General features: G+C 39.0%; 1 protein-coding gene and 1 long non-coding RNA gene across 5 annotated transcripts; one reads left to right on the top strand and one right to left on the bottom strand.

The window, feature by feature from the left end:
* The first annotated feature begins 3,295 nt into the window (after nucleotides 1-3,295).
* On the top strand, nucleotides 3,296-7,577 carry LOC116146054. 4 transcript variants are annotated; one of them, XR_004130462.1, is made up of 6 exons: nucleotides 3,296-3,775; nucleotides 4,026-4,171; nucleotides 4,558-4,956; nucleotides 5,999-6,123; nucleotides 6,287-6,408; nucleotides 7,276-7,577. It is a non-coding gene; the product is annotated as an uncharacterized LOC116146054 (long non-coding RNA). The 4 variants fall into 4 exon arrangements; XR_004130460.1 differs by lacking the exon at nucleotides 7,276-7,577 and adding an exon at nucleotides 6,749-7,241; XR_004130461.1 differs by lacking the exon at nucleotides 7,276-7,577 and adding an exon at nucleotides 4,415-4,466 and having other exon boundaries at nucleotides 6,287-7,241.
* A 1,743-nt stretch (nucleotides 7,578-9,320) lies between these two features.
* On the bottom strand, nucleotides 9,321-9,701 carry LOC116146017. The gene has a single exon (XM_031431426.1). It carries the CDS (start codon nucleotides 9,699-9,701, stop codon nucleotides 9,321-9,323), a length of 381 nt encoding a protein of 126 aa, XP_031287286.1.
* Nucleotides 9,702-13,986: the final 4,285 nt, after the last annotated feature.

Genomic DNA, 13,986 nt, shown 5'->3' with positions numbered 1-13,986 from the left:
AGCCTGCATTTCCCAGACATCTGTTTGATACTGTACACTGATCTATAGGCATTGATGGTGATGCTGTGAATAAGGGCATTGATGTAAAATTGAAAAGTTAAGAAGAATTGGATGAAATTTCCGTCTCCTCGCACGGATAAATCCTTGGCCAAGTGTAGACAGTTTCTTTCAAAACTCAGCCCCTTTTATTGCACTTAACAAATGCTTTCTTGTTCCCGAAAACCACAAATCTATTCATCTACACCTGTAACTCTGTAAGTCTTTTATTATGTGCTTGACTTGTCTTGGAATGGAATTGCCAATCAGACTTCGCCAAAAATTAAGCTTATTTCTGCATAATATCTATTTGATATTCTCTAAAATACTGTTATTTAATCCTCCAGTTAACTTTATGATTTGTCTCTGAAATACCCTTTCGCCAAAGAATTCCACAACTCTTTTCTCCAAAAGCTTGAAAACATCCCATTCATTAAAAAAAAAAAAAAAACCACCTATATAAAATAAAATAAAAGGTGTTTTAGAAACTTGAAATATAAAGATACTAACGAAGTCTGTACATTCTACTCAGATGAGCTAACCAAGCTCTCCTCCTATCATGAGACATACAATGAAAAGCTTTCGTCCATTCAATACCAACCATTTTCTCCACAAACTGTATGTATGTATCATTGTCAACAGCCATGTGTCACGGGTTGGGAGTTTCACACCCAAAAGGCTAACCCTTTTAGGTGGAGATCCTCCCCCCATTTATAAGCCCAAGACCTCTCCAATACGCTTCCGATGTGGGATTCGCTACATTCTCCTTCACCTAATCCTGTGACGCCCTCGTCACAAGTGGGGCCCCCTGCCTACCCGTCCACCTCACTCTCGTGTAGACCCACAATCACACGTGGACGTCCCTGCGTGGACGCTTAGCAGGACATCGAAAGACGGATCGAGTCTGCTCTGATACCACTTGTCACGGGCTGGGAGTNTTTATCCTCCAGTTAACTTTATGATTTGTATCTGAAATACCCTTCGCCAAAGAATTCCACAACTCTTTTCTCCAAAAGCTTGAAAACATCCCATTCATTAAAAAAAAAAAAAAAACCACCTATATAAAATAAAATAAAAGGTGTTTTAGAAACTTGAAATATAAAGATACTAACGAAGTCTGTACATTCGACTCAGATGAGCTAACCAAGCTCTCCTCCTATCATGAGACATACAATGAAAAGCTTTCGTCCATTCAATACCAACCATTTTCTCCACAAACTATATGTATGTATCATTGTCAACTGTCATGTGTCAGGAGTTGAGAGTTTCACACCCAAAATGCTAACTTTTTTAGGTGGAGGGACTCCCCCCATTTATAAACCCAGGACCTCCCCAATATGCTTCTAATGTGAGATTCATTACATTCTCCCTCACCCAATCTTGTGACGCCCTCGTCACAGGTGAGGTCCCTGCCTACCCGTCCACCTCACCTCGTGTAGACCCACAATTACACGTGGACGCCCCTACATGGATGCTTAGCAAAACATCGAAAGACGAATCGGGTCTGCTCTGATACCACTTATCACGGGTTGTGAGTTTCACACTCAAAAGGCTAACCCTTTTAGGTGGAGGGACTTCCCCCATTTATAAGCCTAGGACCTCCCCAATACATTTCCGATGTGGGAGTCGTTACATTCTCTCCCACCCAATCCTGTGACGCCCTTGTCACAGGTTAAGCCTCCTGCCTACCCGTCCACCTCATTCTCGTGTGGACCCACAATCACACGTGGACGCCCCTACATGGGCGCTTGACAGGACATCAAAAGATGGATAAGGTCTGCTTTGATACCAAATGTCACGGCCCAATTGTTTCTCTTCAGACTCATGCGACCTTAGGCGCCAATCACTCGACGATTGCCCTAAGTCAGCCTTACTCGCTCAAGCCTCTAGCCCTGCAAATAAGAGAACACTCACACAAACTCACTCACAAGAGATGCTAGAAGAGAACTCTTTATTAATAGGAGAATGTTTTACCATTCTTGGATGGTTTGGCCAAACGAAGGTCTCCCACTTTTATAGTAGATGGAACTTACAATGGACGGTCTAGATCTTCCACAATCAACAGTAGAGATTAGCTAACTCCAAACTACCACTACCAACTACCATCTACCAATTACCATATTAATTACAAGATTCTAGCAAGGCCGAACGACATGCACCTACCCATAGTTTGCCATAACGATAATTTGATACTCAAAAGGTTTGAAAATGACAATTACCCACTTTCTGTCCATCTCTGTGAATAAAATTTGTTTAAGTAAGGCCAATATAGTAATTTTATACCCATTAATTTTAAATTAATCAATAAATCCCTAAATTTTTTTATCATAGTTTTTTATTTCATTTTTCTCTTCTCTTTCTCATCTTCTTCTTCATCTCTCCCTTCTCTTTCTTTCTTTTCCTCTGTCTTTTCCCTCCTTCCCTTCTCTTTTTTTACTTTTCTTCTCCGTCTTTTCCCTTCTCTTTCTTCCCTTTCTTCTCCGGTTCTCCCTCTTTTCCCTCCTCCCCTTCTCTTTTTTCCTTTTCTTCTCCCTTCTCTTTCTTTCCTTTCTTCTCCATCTTTTCCCTCCTCTGGTTCTTTTTTTTCCTTATCTTCTCTGTCTTTTCCCTCTTCCCCTTGTCTTTTTAACTTGCTTCTCCCTCTTTTCCCTTTGGTCGCTAGGCAAGAACCCGTCTTTTCCTCCAGTTTTTAAATTTTTTCAAAATTTTATAATTTTTTACGGTTTGGGTTGGAAGTGTCTGAAGCTTGTGGTGGTTTGTGGCGGTGGTGATGGTTGTATTTGGTGGTCTTTTCCTCTTCAGTTTTTTAATTTTTAATTTTTTTTCAAATTTTTATAACTTTTTACAGTTTGGGTTGGAAGTGTTTGAAATTTGTGGTGGTTTGTGATGGTGGTGATGGTTGTATTTGGTGGTTCTGGTGGCGGGTTTGGAGCTGGTGGAGGTCCTGACCGAGAAGAAAGGAAGAAAAGAGAAGGGAGGAGGGAAAAGACGGAGAAGAAAGGAAAGAAAGAGAAGGGAAAAGAGGGAGAAGAAAAGGAAAAAAGAGAAGGGGGGAGGGAAAAGATGAAGAACTGGAGAAGAAAGGAAAGAGAGAAGGAAAAAGAGGGAGAAGAAAAAGTAAAAAAGAGAAGGGGAGGAGGTAAAAGAGTCAAAAGACGGAGAAAAAAGAAAGAAAGAGAAGCGAGAGATGATGAAGAAGATAAGAGAGAGAAGAGAAAAATAAAATAAAAAAATATGATAAAAAAAGTTTAGGATTTTATTGATGAATTTAAAATTAATAGATATAAAATTATTATATTATCCTTTTTTAAACGGAATTTATTAACAGAGTTGGATAGAAAGTGGATAATTGTCATTTTCAAACCTTTTGACTATCATTTTATCGTCATCGCAAACTATGGATAGATGCATGTCGTCAGCCTTCTAGCAAATACAGAAGGTTCTAAAATATCGGGTTAACGACTCCCAAGCATTTCATTAATCACTTCGTTACTTATTGCCAATGAAACATGAAAGAAATGCTAAATACAAGTTAATAAATTGGGATATTGCAAATTCCTCTATTATTGTTCCGCATGATTTTTCTATTTTCCTGTTCTTACTTTACTATGGTTTTTGAGCTTCTAATCAAAATTGCATCATTTCATAGGCTGGTCTTCCCCCAGGTGTTCTGAATATAGTTTCTGGCCATGGTCCAACCGTTGGTGCGCCTCTTGCCAGCCATATGGATGTGGACTAGGTATATTTTGAACTTTAACATCCTTGCTCATCATTTCTATACGCATAACGGTGTTAACTGTTGAATCTAATAGCTTGATGAGTTGATAACCTAATCAATTATGTGGACACAAATCGACCTGGTCTTTTGGAACCCAATCTGAGCATTTGCCACTTACATTGGGCATTATTTTATTATAGGCTTAGCCGTTGTTCATTATCTCGTGGTTTTTAGAATACGAGTGATTAAACCATCGCCACTACTATTGCAGCTTGCTTTCACTGGTTTTACCGAATCTTAAGCCAGCTTAGGTACATAAGGTCAGGCATTGAAAGCAATGCAACCCTTGATTGTGGAGGTGACAGATTTGGCACCAGAGGTTACTTCGTTCAGCCTACCGTCTTCTCAAATGTTCAGGTACTATTCATTTATCTCCTGTAATTTCCTCTACCCATATGTTTTCATATCATTATATCTCCTGTAATTGACTAAATGAAAAGCGAAATGCACTCTGAATAACAGTAGAATCAGTTGGTTCTAAAAGGTTTTTGGTATTGTTGGTTATTGTTACACAGTTCCATTTTACTTTTGTTCAATGGTTATGAGAAATTTGTGCCCCTAATTTCTATTTGTTCTGTCTTGCCCACCAATATTTGATAGCAATCTAAATCGTCTTTGGAAGTTTTCTCACACAGTATATCGGTTATAAAGGGTGGGCCATTTTTCTATTTTAATTAAATGAAATTATCTATCAAGATAGATTCACTCAGCCTGTTCTTCTCATGACATCTTGCATTTGGCAGCTAACTGCTAAATTAGGTTTGCAAGTGGTTGACCAAGAAGTAGACAATTGGAAGAATTTTGGAGAAGTTGGGGTTAGAGTCGACACCAATTAACACTAAAGGCTATGAGACTTTGTTGAAATTGGTGCAGCACACAGCTGGAGATAGCTTTGATCTTTATTATGGTCTGTTCATGTACAATGTAAATGCAATGGAGCAGCTAGAGGTTGGATTTGGCTTTTGATTCATTGAAGAAGCAGCTTCTTGGTAGAGTGCATGGTGTTCTGCGGAGGCAAATGTTCGAAAATGCAGAGACATTCCTTGATACGAGGGAGAAGCCGACAGCACCTAAGCTTTCTCAAAATGATATTGCACATGAATCTTCCTTGGAGACTGTTAATGTGCAAATGAATTATGCTGGTAAGTAGTATGTGTATTTGTTTTATTTTAATCAAGTACTCCGTTTATTTATTTTCTATTCATTTTATATATTTTCATGGTATGTTTGTCATATGGATTCAACTTTTTTAGATGTAAATTTCCTATGCACATGAATCATCTTGGTCAAATCTATTTTACTTTGAGCCTACCTTCATCATTAATAACTGTCTCCAACTTTTTAACGAGTATTACCGTTGTTGTATATGGTTGTGATTTCTTTTTGTTTTATTCTTTTTTTGAGCTAAATTTGACCAAATTTACTCATATCAAGAGAAAATACTTTTATTAAAAAGATAACAAGACAAAAATAGATCCATATGGGAGAGGAAAATATGAAGTATAAACTGGAAAGCAAAGTACTCCAAGCCAAAACCACTTTTTCGTAATTTCACATGTTAAAACATTTTTACCATTAAACAACAAAGAAGCAATCAAGCCTGAGCTTCTATTCAAACATTAAGCAGATGCAAATCAGAGTGGTGTATTGTAAATTTTTAAAAATAATAGAAGTGAAAACTTAGAAGAATGCCTTAATAGAATAAGTAGATTATATTTCTTTCCAATCTTCATCGTAAGCCTCTATGATAAACTATAGTCTACAGATGTTAGATTGTTGTTGCTTTATTCATCTTAAAACTTGGATTTTAATATAAAAATATGAAAAAGAATGGGAATGATTATGATTGATACTATTCACGTATGAAAGTTCGGGAATTGATAATGGGACAATAAATCGTAAGAAAATGTGAGTTAAAGCCAAAACACTTCAGCTATATTTCTTTCAAGTTTTTGAGGTCTATGAATCAGTGATTCACTACAAAATTCATTAGAAATTGCAACTAAGGGCTTTTCTTCTAAGTTTTTGAGTTCTCTGAATCATTGATTCACTACAAAATTCATTGGAAATTGCAACTAAGGGCTTAACATCTACTTATTTGTCATAGCCATCGGATCAAACCTTGCAAATTGCTAGAGTTAAATGGTAATATACATTTAACAAAGCGGATCCTTTCAATTGCAGGCCTAGTGAAAGAAATTGTGCTAACTCTTTTGTGAGGGCACATTAATGGAACTGAGCATAAACTTAATTGTATGGTCAATAGTGCTGGATTAGCAATGGTACAATTCTCTAGACGCAGTAGGCAGGTAATGATTCAATACTCTGTTTTTACTGCTTGTATTGTATTACTATTCTGCTCTGTCAATGATTTTGAATAAGTGGGCTCGTCTGACCATCCAGTAGTAATGTATTTATTTTTTCTTTGTGCCATCTGGGATTCATTTTTTATTCAATAATTTTGTGGAACAGGTAGCTGAGGCATTTAATATTAACTTCCATGGAGAAAATCTAAGCAATTTTTGGTAAACATATGTGGAGGAATAATGAAGTGTGATGTAGTTGCAAGCGGAATTGTTAATACCGCTAAACAGGTGAGCAGTGCATTAAATTGTTTTGGATTTTATGTAAACCAATTCTTACCATTTTAAATGCATGAAATTGTACTGGACTATCTGCCCTTTTCAGTACCTGAATTTGTACTTTCAGTCAGTTACTCATCTTCTATAATATTGCCTACAATTTTCACCTTTTTATTCCAAACTTTTTCTATGAATGTAACTTTGGAATAAGTGGAAGGATGGCCTATTTTCTCCACTAATGTGAAAATGGAAAGAGCAACGGAAAATTGTTGGTGATGGCCAGCGTTGAATATTTCAATTGTCTCCAGGAGTTATACTAATAGCAATATTTTTGTTTGGTCTTGTACACAAGTTCGCCCTAAAAAATACTAGTGGGAGTTCGACTTGAAGGCACCGATGTTGACCAGCGAAAGAGATACTTGAAGTAAATATGGAATTCAAGCTGATGTGAAAAATCTTTTGAATGAGAATTTTGATATGATATAAAACTTCATAAACTAAAGGTTCTGTTATGAAGCTTCATTTTCCCTAATGGTTCTGCAGGAAAGTTGTTATACACTAATAACAGCAGAAGATCTTGATGATGCTGCTGAGAAAGCAGTTAAACCAACTGTCAAATGAGCAAATCGATGATACAAGCCTGTTGTTCCTATTCTTCATACTTTTTACGAATTTTGATGAAATGAATCAATTGAATATTTGCTGATGATGAAGCAGGAAGGGTGAAACTTTCTTATATTGCCTTTTAAAATTGACTGTTTTGTGGTTAAGAGAATTGTGGTGTTTCTTTTAGATATTTTATACCGCTACCAAAATACTTGCAATTAATTTTGCAGTTATATTCTCCGTCCACTGATTTCTCTTTTGTTTTTGGTACAGATGTTCATTTATTTCAGAAATGGAGTTTTAAAGTTGTGAGCAAACACGGTCTTGCCAGGAAATGCAATAAACACCGATTTAGAAAATTTTCCTAAACGAGACTGTTGAGTTATTTGCCATCTATTTCCATTCAGTGGAGATAGAAGGATTCTGAGATGATACAATGAAGATACTGATAGGATCACCTGCAACCAGACCCAATCCACAACAAAAATAATGCAAGAAACACAATCTTTATAACCTCAGCTATATTTATATGAGTAATGCTACATTTACACCATCCATTACATCATTTTTATTACACCATCACCATTTTACTAATAATTATTTTATTATAATATTAAAAATTCAAAATAATTAAAAATTTGTGTGGATGTAGGATATGTCACATTATGGTGTAATGAAAATTGTGTAATGAGTGGTGTAAATGTAGTATTACTCTATTTATATTAATCAGATAGCAGAAAACAAATGGAATCAGAAGATAATGGAATGAAATGAATTTGTAGCCATAAATCCTAGCATTTCGAGGAGCCAGGAACCTCCACTATTTGATCATCCAAAAAACTAACTGCTATTGAGACTCATCCTGCTTATATACTAACCCTTTCCACAATTGCCCTTACTCAAACAATTCTTATTCTCATAACAGACTCCTACCCACCCTACGCCTGTGATTTGTGGACCCTACACCATAACAACCTTCTTAATGTCTATTACGCCCCGTAAGGGTGTACACCTTATGCACCACAGGTTTATCAATATCGCGCACACCTTTATGCACCACAGGTTTATCAATATCGCGCGCCCCCCCCCCCCCCCCCCCCCCCCCCCCCCCCCCCCCCCCCCCCCCCCCCCTTCCCCTTTTGAAGAGTCACCTTGTCCTGAAGGTGAAATTGAGGAAACTGCGTTTTAATCACTTCATACGGTTCCCAGGTGGCTTCAAACTCAGGTAGATTCTGCCATTTGATGAGGACCTCCTTAGAGACATCTAAGAGAGTACGCACAAAGAGGACTGCAGTTGGTTGGACCAATAATTCTAGGTCTTCAGAAAGTGATTCCGGTAAGGGTTTGATGGGCACCGATTGATGTAAGCTCCTTTTGAGCTGAGAAATATGGAAGACAGGATGAATATGGGCCGTGGGAGGCAGGTCCAATTTATAAGCCACTGGTCCAATTCATTCCAAAACAGTGTAAAGACCATAGAAGCACGGACTGAGTTTTTCATTCATCTTCCGGGCAAGAGATTTAAACCTGTAGGGCTGTAGCTTCAGAAAAACTGAGTCACAAGTTGGAAACACTCGTCTCGTCGATGAAGGTCAGTATTTTTCTTCATGTGAGCTTGAGCTAAAGCTAAATTATCCTTAAGCTCCTTTAACATGGAATTCCTCTCATTCATTTGGACATTTACATCTTCCATAGCTGAGGGGCAGTTTGTGAATTTTAAAAGAGTGGGGGGATCTCTTCCATAGAGGGCTTTAAAGGGGGTCATTCGGATGGAGTCGTGATACGTTGTGTTGTACCAGAATTTAGCCCAAGTAAGCCACATAGGCCATTATCGTGGCTGAGAACTGCAAAAACAATGGAGATAAGCGTCGAGGCACCTATTGACCACCTCTATTTGTCCATCTGTTTGTGGATGGTAAGCCAAACTAAATTTCAGGACAGTGCCAGTAGCCTTGAACAATTCCTGCCAAAATTGACTCATGAAAATTTTGTCTCTATCAGAAACAATGAAATTCGGAAAGCCATGGAGCTTGATCACTTCTTTAACAAATATGGCAGCCACATCCTTGGCCATGTAGGGGTGACCAAGACAAAATAAATGGATGTATTTGGTAAGGCAGTCAACGACCACAAAAATGGTGTCCACTCCTTTTGAACGTGGTAGTCCCCTGATAAAGTTCTTTAGAGAGATCCTCAAAAACCTGATTTGGAATGGGCAGGGGCTGTAGGAGTCTGGTTGGTTTTAACGACAACTGTTTGTTTAGTTGACAGGTAGTGCATGCCTTGATATAGCGTTGTATATCTCCGCGAATACCATCCTAGTAAACCACCGATGACACCCTCTTATATGTTCTGAAGAAACCTGAGTGTCCTCCACTGAGACTCTGGTGGAACTCAACAAGTAATGTTGAAACAAACCTGAACCCTTTCAGAATTACCAGCATGTTCTTATAGAATAGGCAGCTCCTGCGGAGTTGATAGTTGGGTTGACTAGAAGAATCAAGGAGAAGGTCCTGTAAAATTACCCGTAGTTTCGGATTAGTTTGTGCCTCCGATGCCATGTCCTCATACTTTGAAAATTGTACCATAGATAAGGCTGTCAGGTTGGCCAATTCAGTCCCGTATTCTCTTCTTGAAAGAGCGTCTGCCACTCTATTTGAAGCCCCTGGATAGTACTGAATTGCAAAGGTAAACCCCATGAGCTTGGAAATCCACTTGTGTTGTTCTAGGGTTTTTGATCTCTAGTCCGTTAAAAATTGGAGGCTGCGCTAATCAGTTTTATTATGAATTTCCTGCCGAGCAAATAGTGGCTCCACTTCTTGACCGCAAAGACAATGGCCATCAATTCTCGCTCGTAAACCGATTTAAGCTTGGCTGTAGGGGAAAAGGCCTTGCTGACGAAGGCTATGGGGCGAGACTACTGCACCAAAATAAACCCAAGGCCTCTACCGGATGCATCTGTCTGAATCTCAAATGGAAGTGTGAAATCTGGGACTACCAAAACTGGTACAGTAGTCATGGCTTCCTTGAGTCTATCAAAAGCCAATTGGGTTGAGTCATTCCAAGTGAAGGAGTCTTTTTTTAGTAGTTGAGTAAGGGGCTGTGCGATGGAACCATACCCTTTTACAAATCTCCTATAATAACCTGTCAATCCAAGAAATCCTTTCAAACCCTTCACATTCAGTGGTTGTGGCCAAGACACCATGGCCTCAATCTTTTTCGAATCTGTCTCCACTCCCTTTGTCGAGACCAGGTGACCCAAATACTCTAGCTTAGATTGGCCAAACGAACATTGTTTCTTGTTAACAACCAACTCGTGTTCCTTCAAAATCTGAAATGTTGGATGTGGGTGGAGATGCTAAGGCTATATATAAAGATATCATCAAAGAAAACCAGGATGAATTTGCGTAGGACAGGCCTAAACACTGAGTTCATTAAAGCTTGGAATGTTGAGGGGACATTAGTGAGTCCGAAGGGCATAACAAGGAACTCATAATGCCCTTCATGAGTGCGGAAAACTGTCTTTGGAACATCAACATCTCATACCCTGATTTGGTGGTATCTTGACTTTAAATCCAGTTTTGTGAACATCGTAGCCCTAGCCAACTCATCAAGTAACTCTTCAATGGTCGGAATTGGGAATTTGTCGGGTATCGTAATGTCATTTAATGCCCAATAATCCACACAAAATCGTCAACTCCCATCTTTCTTTTTGACTAATAGAACAGAGCTGGCATACGGGCTAACACTAGGTTGAATAATCCCAGCAGTCAATATTTCCCCAACCAGCTTTTCGATTTCATTCTTTTGAAAGTACGAATATTTGTATGGTCTGATGTTTGGGGGTTTGGAACCTGATTGGAGTTCTATGGCATGGTCGTGGACCCTATGGGGAGGTAGTTTAGGATTCTGGTCAAACAAATGGGGATAAGTTTCTATCACCTCTATTATTTTAGGATTAGTTTCCTCCTGCTTTGAATCTTCCTTCAACCTTATGGCTCCAAACTCCACTACGTAGCCAGTTCCCGTAGAATGCAAGGACCTGACCATAGTCTTCAGTGAGACTTCAGTTTTCACCAGTAAAGGATCCCCTCGCAACTTAACCCTTTTTCCTTCCCATTCAAACTCCATCGTTAGACTCTTCCAATTGGAACTCACATCTCCCAAACTACTCAACCATGTAATTCCCAACATGATGTCTGCACCTCCTAATTCAAACGGGAAAAACTCCTGCTGGATCTCAAGCCCCTGGAGTTTCAGCCTAACTGCCTTACAAATTCCCTCTCCCCGAATGGTACATCCATCCCCTACCATTACTCCAAAGGGTCTCCCTTTTCCACCTTCAGCGCTAGCTTCTGTACAATCTCATAGGAAACGAAATTGTGGGAAGCCCTACTATCCACCAACACCATCACACTCTCATCCCCAATCTACCCTTTTAACTTCAAAGTTTTTCCCGAAGAGATACCCACGATGGAGTTCATCGAAAGAGCTAAAGATTTACCTTCACGTTTGGGTTCATCGTCAGTTTCTGTCTCAATTTTTGGTGGGTTTGCATCTTCATCATCCAGGAGGAGTAGCACTTGTAGAGATATGTTCTTACACCTGTGGTTTGGCCCAAATTTTTTGTCACAACGATAGCACAGCCCACGCTCTCTTTTGAACTGTATTTCGGCCTCGCAGAGTCGTTGAAATTTGTCGTTCCAGTTACTAAACCCCACAAACTCTGTCGATTTCTCCCTTCGCTCAGGTCCCTTATTGGAGTTTGACGAAAACGAAAGGGGATTTGGGGACTTTGCGCTGGTATTCCACCAGTTTGGGCATGAGGTATTTGGGTTTGGGCTGACCCGTGAATAAGGCTCCCCTCTACCCATTTGATTTTTAAATGATTTGGCCTATACTTTTCTAACACCCAATTCCTTTCTTCCACCCTGTGGGCCTGGTCCATCAACCCAAACAATGAAGTTAGCTGATTTCAGCTTTAATTTCCTCCTTCAACCCATTTGCAAAAATCCCCTTTAACAGATCTTCACCTAGATCCTTCAATGGTGCAGCGTTGGCTTCAAACTGTTCTAGGTACTTTGTGACTGTCCCATCCTGCTTCAAGGCTACTAAGGCCTCATAGGCAGATCCCTTAAATAATGGTCGAAATCGATCAATCAGTGCTGTTTTGAATGCATCCCATGACTGAAATGGTGCTTTGGATTCTACCCATTGATACCAGCTCAGAGCTCTCCCCTCCATGCAAACTGCTGCTGCTTCTACCATCTCTGTCTCCTGATAACGATTGATGGTGAAGTAACGATCTGCTCTGAAGGACCATCCATATGGATCTTCACCATTGAAGATTGGCAACTCCAGCTTGCGTGTTCTGTTTCTGCTCTTTCCCAACTTCCCTACTATCTCCTCGATCTGGTTCCTTTTCTCCCCCGGTATTCTGGTTCTCTGCTGATGAAGAGGATTTCTCTCTTTCTAGGTCTCTTCTTCCATCTCTTTCTTCTCTCATGCGCATTAATTCCCTCATTTCTGTCAAATATTCCTTAACATTACCCATGTCAATCTTCAAGGTACTTGTGTCTTCCTTTATTGTATTCATCTCCTTCTCCACGTTATCCATCCTATTCTCCATTTTGGATTTTATCATTCCCCACTCTGGCTCTGATACCAAATGATAGGATCACATGCAATCAGACCCAATCCACAACCAATCCACAACAAAAATAATGCAAGAAACACAATCTGTATAACCTCAGCTATATTTATATTAATTAGATAGCAGAAAAAAAATGGAATCAGAAGATAATGGAATGAAATGAATTTGTAACCATAAATCCTAGCATTTCGAGGAGACAGGAACCTCCATTATTTGATCATCCAAAAAACTAACTGCTACTGAGACTCATCCTGCTTATATACTAACCCTTTCCACAATTGCCCTTACTCACACAATTCTTATTCTCATCACAGACTCCTACCCACCCTACACCTGTGATTTGTGGACCCTACACCATAACAACCTTCTTAATGTCTATTACGCCCCTTAAGGGTGTACACCTTATGCACCGCAGGTTTATCAGATACACAGTCGGATGTTGTATTCTTATTGTATAACTTTAATACCAAATGTAAAGAGGTGAATGATTTTCAAGAGCATTTCTGTGCCAATGGTTTATGTTTGAGCAATACCTATGCAATCTTCATGGAAATGCAATAGGTCGTGCTGTGAATAGTGTGATCATTGGATTCTCACACGCAAATAAGCCTTTAGCTACCCATCTTTAGCCATTCAAATCTTACAGCATTCTCTTCCTCATTCACATCCATCCTGCAACTTCCCAACCGATGTGTTGAAAAATATAAGCTCCAACTGCATCAGTGGTGTCCAAAAACTCATCTAACTCTTCCTCCTTCGTCCCTTTGTATTTCCTTCTCTGGCCATTTTTGATGTCAACCCTATCAAAACTCTTACAACCTGCCTCTACGAACAATAAGAATTCAATATGCATTTGCTTGAAACATGCATCTTGTGTAGTTTAGCAGTTAGCCTATTGAAAACAATTTTTCTTTACATAACATAGTTGGAGCTTTACATTCTATTATTTTAACCATTGTTTTAAAACCTGACTCAAGGGGTGACCGGTCAACTGGTCGGGTCTTGGTTCGATCGGTTGGTTGGACCGACCAGTTGGACTAGTGAAATCATAAACCAAGGGTAATAAGGTTAAAAAAAAAATGTTGTTTTCAAAGAAAAGTGATTGATAGAAAATTCATTAATGGCAATGATATGTCATATATTGAAGATTTGGTGATAAGGTTATATTAAAGGTTAAAATAGAAACAGAGGAGGTCAAATTTTTTTTTTTTTTTTTAATAGAAAGTGAAAACAATCATGTTTGCGTGAGAAAATTTTCAGTGAGATCCTAGCATGTAAGGTCGATTTACTTGGCTGATAGAATTTCAAGCTTTATTCTATTTCTTCAGTTG

The sequence above is a fragment of the Pistacia vera genome, unplaced genomic scaffold, assembly GCF_008641045.1.
Source record: "Pistacia vera cultivar Batoury unplaced genomic scaffold, PisVer_v2 Contig470, whole genome shotgun sequence".
Lineage (NCBI taxonomy): Eukaryota > Viridiplantae > Streptophyta > Magnoliopsida > Sapindales > Anacardiaceae > Pistacia > Pistacia vera.
This window is presented reverse-complemented; position numbering and strand designations above follow the sequence as displayed.

What these genes read in the sequence shown, in the direction of transcription:
- LOC116146017 (XM_031431426.1), bottom strand. Translation starts at nt 9,701, where the DNA reads ATGGGGTTTACCTTTGCAATTCAGTACTATCCAGGGGCTTCAAATAGA.